At 45.0% G+C, this 18,391-nt stretch overlaps 1 protein-coding gene across 3 annotated transcripts in view; it reads left to right on the top strand.

Annotated features, from left to right (window-relative positions):
• LOC133407532 (complexin-2-like) overlaps window positions 1-14,077 on the top strand; it is a 39,361-nt gene extending 25,284 nt beyond the window's left edge. For 2 of the 3 annotated variants that reach the window (XM_061685530.1, XM_061685532.1), the window contains 2 exons: window positions 10,288-10,463; window positions 13,503-14,077. In XM_061685530.1, the coding sequence (XP_061541514.1) occupies window positions 10,288-10,463; window positions 13,503-13,697 (371 nt within the window). In that variant the 3' untranslated portion in view covers window positions 13,698-14,077. Of the gene's footprint in view, window positions 1-8,091; window positions 8,259-10,287; window positions 10,464-13,502 lie in introns of all 3 variants that reach the window. The other variant, XM_061685531.1, reaches the window with a different exon arrangement.
• The last annotated feature ends 4,314 nt before the right edge of the window (window positions 14,078-18,391 follow it).

Here is an 18,391-nt window from a genome sequence, read left to right on the forward strand (position 1 = left end):
AAATCTCTAAAAATACAACTTTGATGTTGCATTTTTTTGCCATGAAAAATCCTGACTTTATTCCTGAAAAAATCTTTTCAGAAGGAGAAAAACAAATACCCTTAAAATATACATATTTGCCCAGGATAAAGTACTACTCTCTTACAACGTTTCTTCCCCTTTTTCCACATTTTCGTCCTTAAATTATTTTATTTTTCTATTATTGTTATTATTATTATTATTATATTTTAAAATGTCCCGATAAAATTAGAGTTCATCTCATAAAGTTCAGAAAATTGCCAGAAAAACATCCTGACTAAATAGGATTTTAATTGAATCAATTTCACCATTTTTCTCAATGGGGAAAATAGGACTTTATTCTTGTAAGATTACAACGTTTTGCTTTTTCAGAGAAAACAATTCCGAGATGCAGCGTATTACTTCCACAAATCTCGATTTTTATCTCTTTTATTTTTAATTCGACATTTCTATGCTATGAGAGCCTGGCCATCGAATGTAAATATATAAACAACAAGGTCGCGGGCTAAGCTGTCGTCGATCATCAGTCGCGTTTGATGAACGCGTCCTCGGTTATCATTGAAATCGCATTTAATCGCGGGAGGGGGGGGGGGTCAGGCGGCGAAGCCCAGGGCGATTACGCGTGGCGGGAAGCCGCGCTTCCGCCTAGCTAATTCGCCGGCCGAGCCTCTCCAAAGACGGATTGAATGGGAGCCGCCGGCATTAGCATAGAGAGGCTGCCGGGGAGATCGGAGTCAAAGGCATAACTGCGGGGGGGGGGAGACGGGTGTGTATGTGTGTGCGGGCCTATTTGGGTGTTAGGGATCAAAGCGTGAACATAATGCGACGAGAGCGGCTAAGCGCGCGGCTAGCTTCGCTCGGGCCGCCTTTTCAGGAACATTTGTGGGGCAAAGGTGGCGACCGCTCGTTTCTACGCTCGCTATGAGCAGTCGTCCTAATTTTGCAATATTTCAAAATGTGCTTCTACGGTTACCGCGGGGCTTTTTTTTTGGAAAAATATATTGTTGAAAGCAGACTTCTGACCCTTAAAAAAAGTTTTTTATCATGTATTGCCTTCAGTGGTTCAATTATTGATCCATTTTTTTTTTTATGGCATTATGAATGGCAATTCCCTTCTGTCCGTCTCTTTTTTTTGTCACTGTTGGTGGCAGGCACCTCCTGGCATCGATCTCTTCCCGGTTTGCGGCAGTATTTCCCAGCTTTGGAGCCGAGGCAGCCATTGAAAGAGACACCGCACACATTAACGGTCGCCATTCATTAGTTTAGCTTGGAAAAGCGCCCAAAGGTTCCAAAAGACTCCTCTAGATTGCTATAATTGCACTTTCACGGCGACATTTTGGATCGAATGGCCGCGTCCGAGCCGACTCCCGAAGAGTCTCGGCGAGCTCCGGTCTCCGTCCAGCGAGCCTCGGTCTCGGATCGGGCGGTTTCCGGCGCGACGCTGGCAAATGCAAGTTCCCGAGACCAAATGGACCAAAATGAAGACCGGGGTCCGCGAGCCGCCACAACGATTGCATTGCGGTACGGTTCCTGTAGAGTCCGCGCATCCCACAACACCGAAGCCCTGCTAGGATTTTGGCTTTGACGCCATCGCGCTACGGCGTAAACCGACGGATCTTCGGCCATTTTATTCTTCTGCCATCATCACTTGTTGGCCTCTGAAGACCAGTCAAAAAAAAAACTACTTCACTCAAAAGATTTTTTTTCTTTCTTTCTCTCTTTTTTAAATTAAAGATGATCTCATAAGATTATCATCTCCCCCCTTGAAACACCTGACTTCATTCTCGTCAGATTACGACTTTTCTATCAAAAAATACAACTGTAATATTTTGAGAGTGACATTTTTCTCAGAAAATAAATTTTTTTCTCCTGGAAAAAAAAAAAAAAAAAGACTTCAATGCTTTCATGCTTGCCACATTTTTTGCTCAAAATGTACAACTTCATTCTTGTAAGATTACAGCTAACCCTCCAGAATACAATTGAATTCACTTAAAAATGTTGTTTTTTTCTCAAGCAAATGTGACTTCAATTATAAGCTAACATGACTTGCCTTTTTCTCAAAAAATGTCTCCCCCCCCCAATGTGGCATTTTTTTGTCTTGAAAAATACAACTTTAATCACATTACAGGACAATGCTTTTCCCGGGAAAATATGACTTTATTCTCATAAGATAATGAAATGGTTTCCCCCCCCCCCAGAAAATAAATCACTTTCGTCTCATCTGATGACGTTTTTTTATTGTATTTATTTATTTTTTGTCTTGGCCCACGCAGCTGCCGATTCACGGTTGTAAAAATCAGTCGGTTGGATGGTGTGGCGTGTATTAAATTCATGCGCCGACACGGGTTTCGCGTTGTTAACTGTGACGGACGTTTCCTTCCCGTTGCCGTTCATTTGCCGCGTGGCTCGTGAAGGCCCGCGTTCGCTGCTAGAGTGTGTTGGTGTGTTGTCCTTGATGCGACCTCCATGGTGAGAAATGCAGCCTGAGTGTGTGTGTGTGTGTGTGTGTGTGTGTGTGTGTGTGTGTGTGTGTGTGTGTGTGTGTGTGTGTGTGTGTGTGTGTGTGTGTGTCTAGTCACGATACCGGTGGCAAACAGCAGAGCGATGCCGGCTTCTCGGCGCTATATTTTGGGGTCAGGCCACGCTTTCATGACCTCAATGTTCTCTGAACAAAAATTATCCTTGGATTCCTTCTCCCTGTGCCGGTATAAAATATGCCTTTGTTTATTTTATTGCATAATATGTGATGTAAGCCCCCCCCCCTCACCCACCCACACCGCCCAATGCAATCTGAAATTGCGATTATTTCCCATAAGAAATCATTCAAATGGAAATGAATTTTACAATGATTCCTCATTGTCAAATCTTCATTAACTGTCACGTTTGAAGTTCAATGTTTTCGGGTTGTACGGGATAAGCGCTGATCATTGCCTCAGGTTCATTTTGATGACAGGCGACGACGTTACTCGTGATTACCGTCGCCTTGCGCCATACAAATAAGCTACGACGACAAGTAATCCGCAGATCCCCCCAACAAAATAAATAAATAGGTGCATTCAAAGACTGGTAGACTTTGGCACCAGTCAATTCCATCCCCACTGCAAAAAGAAATAAAATAACAAATAAGAAAACAGTTACTCATTAGCACAGCAACCCTTTTCTGTCTCCATCTGAAGACTTGTTAGCTGTTAGCTCGCGGCGAGGAAGCGCAAGTTCAAAAAAGCTTCCAGCGCAGCCAGCTCAGTGTGACACACACACACGCACACAAAAAAAGGGACTCAGAGCTGATTTGACTTGATTTCTTTTGTATTTCTTCCCCCCCCCCGCCACCCGCCTCCATCTTATCAAGGTCTGACGCTCACAAAAAGCCAGCGTGGGAGTTGAATCGCACCCGCCGAGCAGCCGCGACCTCTGTGTGACTTTGAAGAAGTTGGCCAAACGGGAACGTTTGGGGCGCGACGCCGCAGCTTCGTCCTGCCTGACTTATTATTTATTATCCGAGCTTCATTTTTAAGCTGAAAATGGCAGCGGTTTGCATATAAACATATGAGACTTTGGATTTTTGTCGCCGAAGGCTCAAATCCGTCGCGTTCATACCTGGTGAAAGTGCTGAAATTTGAACTCTCGTGTTGTCCGATGACGTCGGCTAAAATCCGTCACAATTGAGTTGTAGGTTCAGCCGCTCAATTGGTGCAATGGCCTCGTCTGACTTGGCTAAAGTGCAAATCCTGGTCAAAGAGCCGAAGTTTAGACTGGCGTGGCAAATTGTCAAACGCTCCTGCACATCCTATGACATCGGCGAAAATCGTTTGAAATTGAGTGTCACGCATATTTCGAGTTTGACCTGCGTCCGACGGGGGCTCGTTTGCCTGAATTTCCTTCGCGGCGGTTGGCTAGCGTACAAGGTTGCGGATTTAGACTTTGCGTGTAGAATCGTCGACGGCTCCGCCTACTTCCTACGACGTAGGCTTAAAATGTTGCAATTCAGCGTCAGCCGTCTGTCACGGATACCGAGTTTCTGATCGGGACGCAAGTGGAAAAGTTCAAAGTTTGCTCAAGTCAAAGCCCTGGAAAGGTCGCAATTTTGACTTTCGCATTGCACGGCGAATGGCCGACGGCTCCGCCCACGTTTTAGGGGCTAGGCTCAAATCTTTTCCGCATCGCCCATCTACCTAGCATAACTGCTTCTGATTGAGGCTCCTCCCTAGTGGGAGTCCTGACGTTGTACTCCAGACGGAGCTTTTTGAGTCTTCATCAGTCCGTCGTCCGGCGAGACGTCCTCGTGGTCGCTAACCCGGGAAACCTCGCACGCACGTGACGCACACAAACGCAGCACAGCAACACGGCTGCCAACGAAGAGTCGTGCGTTTTGTTCTTATTTGGCCGCGTCAGGCACACGCGCACACGCTTTCGTTCAAGTACGTACATCCTCGCTCCGGTAGGTAAAGTCTAATCCCGGCGAGCGAGGCGACCGTCCGTGACCATCCGCGCTTCTTTGCCGGCGCTTTCCGATACCGCTGCGCTTCCCGCTAAGCCGAGGAAGCGGTCTCCCGCTTCGGGATCAAACCGGTCCCCAGTTGACCACCGAAAGTCCATTCGAAGCCGCTCGTTCCGGCGCTCATTTCACGGCGGCCGTATCGCCGCGTCGAAAAACCGGGGACTTGATTCTCCGTCTTATTAAGAGACTTTGGGGACCGTTTGAAGCTCGAAGTATTGCGACAAAGCAAGCTGGCCGGTGTGGAAGAAGCCAATCAAACGATATCGGGATCAACTGCAACAGAAATAGACACGCCCGAAAAACGAGTCGAGTATCCAGTCGGGCTGGCGTTTAATCGATTTAATAATAATTAATCGATCGCTCCCGTAGTTCAAAGTGTGTCCCTGCTGACACGCACCGCTTCCACTCACAACGTGACTGCAGTCGGAGAGGAGCCAACTTAGCGATTGGGTCTTGGGCTTCGGTTTTAGGACCCCTCTAGCAACAATTTATTTTGGAAGAAAAAAGCAACTAGTGACTTGAAGTTCTGCAAGGAAACGGACGACGTGAGCATTTCCATCGTTTCCACATTGTTTTCCGTAAGACAAGGAAGACGTCCGTCCGGCTTTATCGTGCAGAACATCGCCAAAGCCGTGGCGGCCATTTATGCGTTGCAAAAGCGGTTCTTTATCGACATGTTGGAGGGAACTTTTGACCTGAGGTGTGTGTGCTTCCCGGCCACACGAATAAGACCCCCCAAAAAACCGGAGGTGGTTACTTAACGACAAAAGCAGAGACCAGTCAAGCCTTGCGGTCGGACGGCTCATGTTGTGACGTTAAATTGTTGAACATTAAATATGTTGATTTATTAAGGATCGTGTTGACGTGCATGGTTTTCCAAGAGGGAGCACTTATATTATCTGGAATTAGTATTTCTGCGTCAGTTGATGTGAGTGACTGCTGATGGGGAGAAAAATTTCAACTTGCTGGAGAAAAAATGGTAGCAAGAGAAAAGACGAGAATCTTAGAAGGGTGAAAAACAAAAACAACAGAAAAAGTTGTTTTCAATAAGCTTTTTTCCACAGGCGAAATCGATTGAAATCAGATGTTTGTGTTCAAGTATCGGGTGTCTTAAAGCTCGTTAAAAATAGAGAATAAAATATTGCGCCTTTGTCGTAGAGATTGCGATTTCATTTCCGAATGTCGTCATAGTCGAAGTTGACGGCCGGTCGTCGCGTGGCAGCGTCGCGTCCTGTTTGACGTCGTTACCGGTCTTGTTTTGGCACGTTTCGTCTTGGTTCTTGTTTGTGGTTGACATTCAAGGACTAGCCGTGTATTTTCCATTGCGACGTTCTGTAGTTGTCACGGCAACCCCCCCAATACGGTGAATGCAAGGTAGCAACAACCTTGTTCTCGGCCACATGGAAGAAATCGATCAGACAATCCCAGAATCCTTTGGGAATTCCCCCCCGCGCCACTTAGCATTCGGCCACCGTGAGCTTGTCCCTCAAGAGCAAAAAAGACCTCGATCGACCTTATTGGCTGACATGTTTAACTCAAACTCGTTGGCCAATTGGAGACGGGCTTTCCCGAGTAGCAGATGAAACAAAAGTGCGGCGGAATAATTGCTCCGCTACGTTTCGTTTTATTGGCTCGCCGACGCTACTAGCGATGCACTGTGAAACGATACCGCGTGATTTATTGGAAATGATTTTGCGCACTCCCAAACTACGTGTCGTGGACCCCCAGTTTGTGAAGCATTGCTTGAAGGTATGATCTATATACAGTGTTCCATAGAACTAATGATGCTAATCGAAGCCATATGACAAAAGTCATCAATGTATTTTTTGGGAGCGTGTACCACGTCCCAGATTCCCTCGTCGGCTGCTTCGAGGGGAGTCTTCGGGGAATGGCGTCCTTCCCCGCGGCGCCGCGCAGCAGCTTTGTCACAGCCCGCGCGAGCCAATTAGCCGCCGACGTCGAGATTAGCAGAGCGCGCCTTTGGCAGAGACGCTCTCGACGGCGCTTGAAATACGAAGGAAGACGGCGTCGCCTCACTCAAAATGATTTGGCGACTCGGATTCAGTGCGAGGACGTCCTCTGTGGACATTTAGGATTTCATACTTCACGTGGGCCTGCATAGGTGCTGCTGCTTTGATTAGCAACCGACTTGAAATGGGCTGAGCGGTTCACCCTTGATTAAATGTTTAATGCGCTGAGATAATTACACTTACCATCGTTTTGTTCTTACCGGTAAGATCTGTGTGATGTGATTGTGTCTTGTGGGTGCTGCTGTTTTGGTTCGCAATAGTGTTTGATTAGGCTCCACAGTTATTTGAACTACAAATTTAGATAATTGCAATTTATACCCAACTTGTTTTCCCTCAGAAGCTCGCGCTAGCACTCAACAAAGCTTTAGAAAAATCCCAAATTTGCTTTTGTGTTTTTGTATTTGGAAAAGGGCGGCCTACGTTTAAGCTAGGCGTTTATTTGACTTGAGCGGATGACGCATTTATGCATTTCCAGTCGCAACACTTTGCCTGCATATAAGTCAGTGAGTACAAGTATCATTGTCTCTGTATAACGTGCCTCTATAGGTGCTGCTGTTTTGCTTAGCAACTGTTCAAATGGGCTCAGCAGTTGTGTGAACAAGGGCGTCGTTGGACTGAGATATTTACACTTAGTACGTTTTTTTTTTTTTTTTTAATTCCTGCTGGGAAAAGTGAGGAATTTATCTGTCTTGAGTGGACTAAATGGGGGGCATGAAAATAGCACGTTTTTACATTTAACACCCCTTTCTTTGCATGTACGTAGCTATCGTAGTATAATCTCTGTATAAATTGAGTAGGTGCTGCTGTTTTGGTTAGTGTTTAAGTATTTTTTTTATTTAAATTTTTTAGTCGTCTATTTGAGGGAGGCACGTTAATTTGTCTCGAGTTGTCGAGGGAGCTGGCCACTAATTGGTGCGTGGGGGGGGGGGGGGGGGGTAAACTAAACATATTTATATTTAACACCACCATATTTTCATGTTATTGTAGATTAGCATACAGGCAGAAATGCCTCCTTACCATTGTGGTGCAGAAATTTCCGAGCCCACACTGCCATGAAATGACATTTCACAGTGATCGGCGGCGCTACTTAGTTGATTGGAGCTGCCTGCTGAAATGTGAGGTGAACGTTCTTCTTTCAGACTCCTAAAATCCGCAAATGAAAAGTTTTTGAGATTGATTGTTATTATTATCGCTGCCAAAAAAAAAAAAAAAAACTCGAACCGTGAGCGGCGACGTTAAACACCAAAAAAAAAGTTTTCAGCCCTGTTCAGCAAATTTGAGTTTTGGCCTGGAGTGACGCAGGAAGCAGCAGAGCCTCTTCGGGCCGTGATGAAGGCCACAAATATTACGTACACCTGCGTACAATAATATCTGGTACGACAAGAAAAATTTGCCTTCGGGGGGGAAAAAAAACAAATCTGTAAAAATACAAGACCAAATTCTCCAAAGCTTTGTTTCAAAAAAAATGAAAAAGCCAAATCCTGTGTGATATTTGCATCATGTTTTGCATAAAATGCTTGTGTGGCTTTATATTGGGGACTCCAGCTTCCAGTTTTCAACGATCGACGTGGATTTCGCTGGACTTGTCCACAACTGGGCGCACAAAAACGTCTCAAGGACCCTTGCCCAACAGGAAGTCGGCCATTTTGGGTCGAAACAGTGAAATTCTCCCAAATGAGCCCCAATCGGAAGCAGATGGACCACACAGATGGGTGATGCTAAACTTTGAAGCTTTTACTATTTTTATTTATTTTATTTTTGTATGCCTAAGTCAGCCAATGTGTGTGTATGCCCGTGATAATGTATGTAATTTACGGTTCGCAAACAAAACTCACTGCTGAGTAAGCACTCCCTGAAAAGTTATAAAAAAAAAAAAAAAAAAAAAAAGATTTTCTCAAAGATTAAGTGAAGGCAACTGGACGTCTTGTTTGCTGAAGACGCTTCACCATTAAGATTTTCGCTGAACTGTAATTTAAAGACGTTCTTTTTTTTTTTTTGGACCAGATTTTCTATCCGCGATATCGCACGCAGACATTCCCCAAAAAGCCCTTTTTTTTTTTTTTTTTTTCCTCGACACAAAAACATCCATTTCTCCGGAACGCGTTATGCGGTTTTCAAAATTCTTGTTGCGTTGCACGTAGCAAGGTTGAAGCGCCCTTCCCAATTAGACTTGTCAGACTGTTACTGATTCAACCTTTACGCATTAGCATGACCTGGATGACTGAGAATCTGTACAGGAATGTTAAAAATAATAATAATAATAATCACCCCCTGCCACGAGTTTCGCATATCTCAATGTGGATTCCAGTGGAGCTAGACAGATGGAAGGAAGGACCTGTGCCCCAGATTTGACAGGAAGTCACCCATTTTGGGTTGACGTAGCAAATTCCAGGCTACGAGTGAATTTGCCCAAATGAGCCCCGATCAGAAGCAGGAATCCTCCACAGATGGACGACCACCCACCCGCGACCTTAATGAGGTCATAGAAAACGGACGGATGCAGTTGTTGTTCCCACGTCGTGTTGCTCGCGACGGTCGCTTGACAAAATCGTCTGCGCGATCGAGGCCCCGGCCGACGCCGCGCGTGGTCGGAGTTCATTAATTAGCCGTCACCTCGGCTGTACGACGACGGGCGGGTGCTTGTCCCGGCTTGTCAACGCCTCGCCGTTCCAAACGGCAGCCGGGAACCTCCGGGTCGCCGCCGTCTCATCAATTTTCCCGCCTCAAGCAGATGGCCGCGTCCGGGATTTCCTTCAGAGGCGGAATGAGGGACTTGCCCGGCTTATTTTTTTTAATTGTATTTTTTTGTTGTAAATTTCCTCCCTTGAGATGGCGAGGTTCGCTTCTGGTTAAAATCAATTTGTTTCCGGTGCTTCGAAAGTGCAGGTGGAAGGTTGGCGAGTTGCCGCGGTGGAAGCGGCGGACTGGAAACGTGGAGCCGCAGCGACAGCGCGCACATGCGAGAACACACGGGCTGACCATCTGGATTAGTGTGGGGAAGAAGGTCCACAGGCGGTCCCTGCGATGGGATTTCCACATCCAGCTTTATTTCCCAGCAAATGTTGCTTCTAAGTGCTTCTGGCGGGTGCAATTTTCAACATGTAGGAGTTATTGTCTTTTATTCAAGCTGGAATCGCGGCGTGTGCATATATAATATATATATAATATAATATATACAATATATTTAATTCACGTGCGGTGTCACTGCGGTCGCCAATATTATTGCGTGTTTCGCACGTAACGAGCAAGAACGGAGAAGAGACGACGAGGCGAGCGTCCCGATTAACGTTGGCTTTCAACCTCTTTGTCGTCGGGTCCAAACCTGAGGTCCGAGTGGACGCTTTGCATGAGGAGATGCTAATCCCCTCCGGGAGGCACAAAGGCGATCAAGGGAACGAGTAATAATTTAGCGCCGCCGCTTTCGTCCCCGCCGCTCGCCTCTCCTGTCGGCCACTTTAGCTTTGGTTTCAAGTGACGCCTTTTTGTCTCTGACTTTAAGGACGCTTAACCGCCGCTTTTGGCTCAACGTTTAAGGCTGTGTGAATGCAAATGCCACGGCGAGTTTTGTCTGCGGCTCTATCGTGGACACGTTTGGCCAAAACGAAAGACTTTTATTTATTTATTGACTTATTTATTTATTTTTGATATCCGGACCTGGACAAAGAAAGGCCACGAATAACGGTACTAAAATCGAACAATATTCACATACATCATTTGAAATCATGAGTTTTGTTCCTCCAGGGGCCACCAAGGACATGGGCAAGATGCTGGGCGGCGAGGAGGAGAAAGACCCCGACGCCCAGAAGAAGGAGGAGGAGAGGCAAGAGGCGCTGAGGCAACAAGAGGAGGAGAGGAAGGCCAAGTACGCCAGAATGGAGGCGGAGAGGGAAAACATCCGACAGGGCATCAGGGATAAGGTACGCAAATGCCAAAATCCCCCCCCCCCCCCCCCCCCCCCAAAAAAAAAGAATCGTTCTTAGCGAGGTTTCCGTCTGGTAGATGTAGAAGTCTACACACCCGTTTGGTGATATTCCAAATCATGAGATCATCCAATCATTTCAAAACTGTTCTACCCCCTTTAAATGTCATCGATCGTCTCTATGACGAGAGACAAGACAAGGCGGAAGGAATTATAAACAGTTCGAAATAGCAGACAGCGTTGGCGCGCAAACCTTTAGGCTTCCGCGAGAAAGCACACACAAAAGGCTGGGAAAGCCCACTTGAACAGCTGAACTTTATTTGGGGTTAATCAGAGGCGTTATAAAAGGTGGCAGGTGTGCGCTGCCTATATTTAACAGGAGTTTGAATGTGATTGGTTAATTTTCCAGGCTGTCCCTGGCCCGCTTCAAATCATGATTTCCATTTTTTTGGGGGGGGCAATAGCTTACTGTTTTAAATCAATCAACTGTAAAATAAAAAACATATATAGTTAAGTTAGAGGCTTAGAAATCCTTCTACCGGGTTATCAAATATTAGATTTTGTGTGGGGATTACAGTTTATTATTACAATCAGTATTTTCGTAACAGCTTAAACTGACCCCCCCCCCCATAAATTGATGATGAGTCAGTGACTCGTTGGGTCCGCAACATCCCGGAAAACGGGCAACAAAAATGGAGATCTTTGTTTTGCAAAGTAAAAGTACAGTATGATTGCAAATGTCTTCTTTTGATTAAGCGCAAAGATAGATAGATAGATAGATAGATTTGCAATTTGACGTGGCGGCGGTGTGAAAGCGGCTTGCGAAAACAAAAAAGTCGATGAAAGGAATAATACACAAAGAGGTGTAACAGTGATGTCAACATTGGCAACATTTGACTTTGGAGCAGACTTTCTGTCACTGCAGAGTTACGGTCGTTCCCCTTGTTGCGTTTTTCTTTTTTTTTTTTTTTTTTTTTTTTGTAAGAGGCGAGAGAAATCGACGTTTCGGGCCGGCCCGAGCGTCGCCGCCGTCTCTTCGGGCCTTTTGTTGCTCTTTGAATAACTCTGAAAGGTTGCCGAGCGACACGGATGGCGGGCGGCGACGAGCAGAAACGTGACGGCAGAAGGCGGACGAGCTGATACCCGTCAAGAGAGTCCTCAAAGCCACCGCTGCTTGTTAAGAGACTTTTTCTTTCTCTTTTTTTGGGTTAGGGAAAGTTTGCCAGCAGGGATATATTTATGGATCACATGGGGGGGAAAACTTTTTATTTTTTAGGAGCAGTAGTACTTTGAATTTGCATTACCAAGCTAAAACAACATGAAGAATGAAGATAAGTGTGGAATCAAAAAAATGTCAATCTTCATCTATCAATGCCAGCGACGTATCGTGACAGGCAGAACGATGAAATACTCTTCCACTAGGTGGCAGCAAGTACGTAATCACCCAGATTTCGACCTGTTGCCAGCTATAAAAAGACATTTTGGAGTATACAGATCGTTATTTCAATATGTATACTATTTGGGACATTTTTATGTCGTGGTTTGCCGTGAGATTTTTATCCCCCCCAATTTAAACTACAGTATGTGCCTCGGCTCAATAAAGGTTGGCAAATATTGTCGTAGACGATGACTAACAAAAAGCTAACAAGCTCCCAACGGCGTTGACACATCATCAAATATAAATAACCAGGAAGGACGTATCGTAAAATATAAATAACTAGGGATTTGTGAGTCCACCGACCTATTAGTGTTGTAATTTAAACTGTTTGTACGAAAGAAGAAAAGCATTTGTATACACCGTATTGCTGTGAGATTGCGCAAGGTCGCCTCGGGGGGCTCCAGTGGATCGCGCGCAAACGATGGCGAAGAACGGCTGACGAGCTGTTTTCACGGACCATCATTTTTGTCTAAGCGATCCCCGGACGACCCCGCGGCCCGGCTGTAAAAACACGCCCCCGCTCATCTACGCGGCACAACGCCGCGCCGGTGGTCTCGCTCCAGGATCCCATTACGGGGAAGCGGCGACGAGGTCAAGCGGGAGTTCATCTCATTTTCCGCATCTCTGCCTCGTGATCAACCGTCGTGCCGCCCGGTGACCGGCCGGCCCTCGCGCGACGCGCTCCTCGGCGGCCTGCTGCATCCATTAATCATGCGCGAACGCTGCAAAAAAAAAAAAAAAACAAAAAAAAGACGACAAAAAAACCTTTTCATTGTAGTTTTTCTGCCAACGTTGAAAATGTGAACAGTTTGTCCCCGAGACGGGTTTTGCCGATCAACATAACATTTGGTGGATATGTCTATGGTAACAAGAAGTCCCACAAACCCGTCCTCAAAATGGAATGGGAAGTCAGCCATTTTGGTTTAAGTTAGCCATTTTACAGTCGCATCCATTTGGCCATTCACCTGAATTAAAAAAATTATCCCCCCGACATCCAGTTTTGATGCGCAACGTGAAATTTGGCGCATATGTCTATCATGACAGGATGCACATGCCCAAAAATGAACAGGAAGTCAGACATCTTGGTTTTTACGAGGGGATTGGCCCAAATAAGCGCTGATCGGAAGCAGCTTTCCTGGACTGATGGCCGACGCTATATTGCAAAATTGCTTCTTTTTGTTTCCCGACACCAACTAATGTGGGCGGAGCATAGCGTCAAAGTCTGTCGATCATTTTTTTCGCCGATGTCTTTTCAATCCTGGATTCCTCTTTGCATCGTATTTGAAATGTGTTAAGCAATAGGCACCATTTTTGATGGAAATGTTTATCAAAACAGGAGACAGGAAATTGTAGCAAGGGCCAGTGGTCGAAATTGAACAGGAAGTCAGCCGCGTTGATTTGGCGCATCCAAGGTTTCTACTTTGAACTCCTACTCGAGACTTGGCTCAAAAGAGCCCCAATCTGAAGGCAGATGTGATGCTAAATTCCATTTTTTTGGCCTATGACACCTAATATGGGGATTGAAGTTTCATCATTTTGAAAATTGAATGGAGCCCATTCGCCGCTGCATTTGAATTTGTTCTTGGTCTCCCCGTGCAGTACGGCATCAAGAAGAAGGAGGAGAAGGAGGCGGAGGCGGCGGCCGCCATGGAGCAGGCCTCGGAGGGCAGCCTGACGCGCCCCAAGAAGGCGGTGCCCACCGGCTGCGGCGACGAGGAGGAGGAGGAGAGCATCGTGGACACGGTGATGAAGTTCATCCCGGCGCCGCTCATGGATATGTTCAACAAGAAGTAACGCCGCTTCGCATATGACCGCCTCCTCCGCCCTCCTCGCACTCGGCTCTTCTTCCACTGCTGCGGCGTGACGTTACCTTGGTCAGATAATGGCTCATTTAATGTCCCGTCTGCCACTTATTAATAAAACTCATCCTCATAATCGCCCCCCCCCCCTGTCATGCCTGCTTTGATTTGTAAATAGCCTGGCGTTCGTTACATGGCATATAACCAGCTGGATAGAGTACAAGCCATATTTTTAACTTTGAAGACAATATCCAAATCATATTTTGTTCTTTTGTTGTTGGTAATATCTGATACATGTATGAAAAAAAGAAAAGAAAAGAAGTGATTGATTGGTTTGTTAATATTTTCTTTTGGAGTGCTTTTTTTTTTTTTTTTTTTAAACATTTTTTTTTTTTTTTTTTTATTAATGGCATGCAGTGAGACGTGACGTGAAGTGGTCGTTTGACGCCACCGCTTTAAAAAAAAAAAAAAAACAAAAAAAACATTAAAATCTGGATTGTTGACTCTGTGTCAAATGTTGCTCCACATCAGAGTGAGGGGGGGGCTTAAAAGAAAATCCTCAAAGTGACGCAAAGTTTGTCTCCGAGCAGTAAACGATTGTTGTCGCCAACGTTTTGCTTTTTGTTCTGCGATTGCAAAAAATATGCCAAAATAGAAGACACTTCAAAAACAGCATACGGCGGAAACTGCGGAATATTCTAATTGTCTCGCATCCGTCCGTGGCCGCGACAGACGAGCTTGGTTTTTGCGTGTTTGGGCGAAAACGCAGGACTTGCGGGACCTGCCCCCCGTAGTTTGGTACCAAAAGCTAACATCACATATTCTTGAGTTGTTTATCGCCGGCCGGAGTTGTCAGATGTCCTCATTATCAACATTGACATTTCGCTTTTGCGTGTTTTGATGTTTGCGTGTCGCGAGACCCTCCATTTTTGGTTATATAAAATTCTAACGACACACATTCATGAATTGCGCCAAGTGTTTGCTCCACAATGTCAGTCGTCGCAAAATGTAAAAATGGCACACACGAAGTTGGAGGGTTGTTTGTTTTTTTTCTTTTCAATACGCCATGTTAGCCTCTTTATTTGTCACAAAAGCAACAGAATGTATTATTTACGTATTTTTCCGAAAAAGTAATATATATATATATATATATATATATTTTTTTTTTTTTTAAATTTGTTTCAACGTTACGTTACGTTACGTTACTCAGAGTTGGCCTGTCACTTAAAGCTGCAAAACTTGAACGTACCGCCATACAAATCAAGTCAATCGAATCAAAACTTGCCACATTAATGAGTGGTTTAAAGTTATGACATCGTAATGTCGGAAAACGTAAAAATGCTGCAAAAGGTCTTCGGATGGCTTCTCCTCGGAAAGGAGCAATGACGTTTTACCGTACGTTAGCTTGCTGTTCGAAGACGCAAGACACGGGTACAATGTTGGTATCGTAACATTCTTTTTTTTCTTTGGGAAATGTAAAAACACATTGAGAGGGTCATCAGATGTGGAGATGTTTGCCGTGATGTTTTTGTTTTTGTTTGTACATTCCGCCGATGTCTTTCCAAACTCTTCCACACAATACCACCAAGTTAGTCGGTTTTTGTATAAAAATGTAACGTCACACGTTCACGAGTTGTTTAAAGCCGCCATTGTCGTTGACATCGTAACGTTATTGTTCAATCGGGATAAATGCAGCAAACGTTGAAGGGTTGTCAAAGGTGGACTTATTTTGTTATTTCAGTCACGACACATCTTTCCGAGACATTCCGGCTATTTCAGACAATAGTGCTAAGTTATTAGCCGCAAAAAAGAGAACATTTTAAGACGGTTTGCAGCGTTATTCATTGAAAAATGGAAAAAAACATAGCACATGAAGTTGGAAGTCGGAAGTCCGATGTTTTTTTGTTTTGTTTTTGTTTTATCTCTTGTCATTACCACAAAGTCTTTCCGAAACATTCCAGCTATTTCCGACATTCTGCTAACTTACCTCGTTGTTAGCCAAAAGCTAGGCTGCCGTTAGGCGCAAAAAAAACAATACGCAAGCATTTCCAGAAATCGACTGTGATTTTAGCATTTAATCTGAGCAACAATCCAGCTTGTACGTGACAAATCGTAAACGTTAAAGCTAAATGTTTCACCTACTGAATATCCTGAATGTCTCGTATTTGTGCTCATTTTAGTCATCTAAAATTACAGAATTGTGTTAAATCGGCGCGTTGGAGTAGTGTCCTTTTTTATCAGCATGACGAGCGTTTTCCTGTAATTTGACCCTGCTAGTAAACTGCCGCTGCTGGCCTGCATTTAGTGCGCTAGCACCCGATTGGTGACCAAAATCATACATCCGCAAACGACGTCATCGAGTCAAACCAAAGAACGACGCTCGTAGTATTAGACGAAATAGTTTTTCGTTTTATCAAAAATTCTGCATATCTCAGTACCTTCGCTAGCCTTCTTCTACTAGCCTCATTAGCCGAGCTCGCTGAAATCCCCAAGGGCCTTGAAATTGTGCACAATCGTTGTTTACAGCCCCGACCCAAATCTACCAAGCTACATAACTGCCCCCCAGCCCATTTGTACGAGTTGCCGAGCTGCCGCGCTCTCCTCATAGCGTCGCTTGTTGAAATTGTCACGCTCCCCGTGGCTAACAGATCACTGCCGCTCCACGAAAGCCTTTCGTTTTTTTGCCTCATTAATCATCATAATAATGATAATAACTAATAGAAAAAGCCACTTGACACTAAAACTACTCTTCAATGTGACTTGAATGTAAACGTGTCATGTTTGTAGTGTCTACTTGTGAATGCTGAAGTTAGCGCGCTAATCTTTTGTGTTGTCTCTAGGTGGTCTTGTTCCTGTCCTCTTGGTAGCTGGTGACTGTTTTGAATGTTTGTTTTGGTTCATTTTTTTGTTTTGTTTTTTTGTTTCAAGTAGATTTTAAGTGCATATTTAAATCTTTTCTACTGCGATGTGTTCTCGCCCTCCTCCTCCTCCTCCTCGCTGGATGTATGCATGCTCTGTGGCGCGCGACGGTGCCACTGTAAAGCGTTTTCGATGTGTCCCATTGTGTGTTTTGAGCCCGCCTCGCCAAAGCGCCGCCGTGTTAGCCTCACTTGCATGAAGACAGAATATTTTAGTCAGGAAACCTTCATTCCAAAAAAAAAAAAAAAAACACACGAAAAACGTGGAATCACTGCAGACTCTGAGAATAAAGTGATTTCATCCAAACTTTTTGCGTTGTCTTGCTGTCTTTCCGTGCCAGCTGTTTTTCCACACCAGTTTCCCCGATCGACACCAAATCGGATGGACCGGTCTATTATAACGCTATGTAGGAAAAAGTCTTGAACAGGAAGTCGGCCATTTTGGTTTTAAGCAGACATTCTGAGCAAATTTCAGGTCTTGACTTTGACAAACTTGATGTTTTACCATGTAAAATTGCCTTATTCATCATGTTAGATTCCATATTTCATAGCATAATACTGGAAATGTGTTTTGGAAGTTCGGCCTTGCTATCGAGTGTGAAAGTGGCGAGCGTCAAGAGAAGCCCGTCCCGTTATCGTTACCATTCTTTTTTTGCGTTCCTCGTCCACAGGCGCAACTTGTCCAGAGAGTCCGCAAGTGGTTTTAGTGTCGACGAGTCCACGCGCTCGGGTCTCCCGGCAGGAAATGGATGTTTAAAATCGAAGGCGTTAGCCCCGCCGGATACCTTTCGCACGCTCTCGACAGCGCTTCAGCTGCACTCGAGATTCATTTGCCCGTGATGCTCGCGCACAACCGCCCGGGGTGCCCTGTAGGGGGCGGTAAAGCGCGTGACAAAGTGGCTTCTAAGCGACGCACACGGCAAGCCTCTCCCCCCCCCCCCATTTCTCTCAGCTTCTGGCTTGCTATCAGAGGTGTCAAAGGGCATATCTGGCACTTTGCTGTGTGAAAGCGCACAGTTGCAGCGATATCCCACCGTTGCTGGGTTCTGTGCGAAAGGCAAAGTTTAGGCTTGTGCCACGTTGATCTCAGTGAGTGAAAGTCGACATCATCAGCATCGGCATCAGCGAACAGAGCCTCCCGCTGCCCAATGTATTCTTATACATGATTTATACATGATTTGAGTATGAATCACACACACACACACACACACACACACACACACACACACGAGTCAACAGGATGTTTTGCTCAGCTATCAATGCGCCAAGGTTTCCTTGGGGGAGGCCAGACGCACACTCCTCACACAGAGCAGCAGCGTATCGAAAGAACATGCAGAACTCATCGAAGGACGCCATTTTGAGCTTTTCGGGAAGGGGGTCGGGGGGAGTACAAAATGGCGGATGTGGGGGGAAAAAAATAATAATAATCACGCGTGCGGCTCCTTCGGCAAAAGTATTGGGACAGCTGGCCATTCATAATGATCTCCAAATAAATAACCATTTGATATAGACAGTCTATCAGAAAAAGAAATCGCCAGAAAATACGAATAATTTTAATGATTGAATGATCAGGACAATCTAGCAGGCAAAAATAAACCAGTATTTTTTTTTTTTTATCATTATTAATATGGACAAGCTAGCAGGCCAAAATACGCCACTAAATAGTTTGTTTGTTTTTATTCAATATTTGTATTCAATTTATTCAATAATGATGTATGGACACGCTTCCAGATTTTTGGCTTTCATGTCAAATTTGATTTGCAATGCTAAT

This window comes from Phycodurus eques, chromosome 9, assembly GCF_024500275.1.
Source record: "Phycodurus eques isolate BA_2022a chromosome 9, UOR_Pequ_1.1, whole genome shotgun sequence".
NCBI classification, from domain to species: domain Eukaryota; kingdom Metazoa; phylum Chordata; class Actinopteri; order Syngnathiformes; family Syngnathidae; genus Phycodurus; species Phycodurus eques.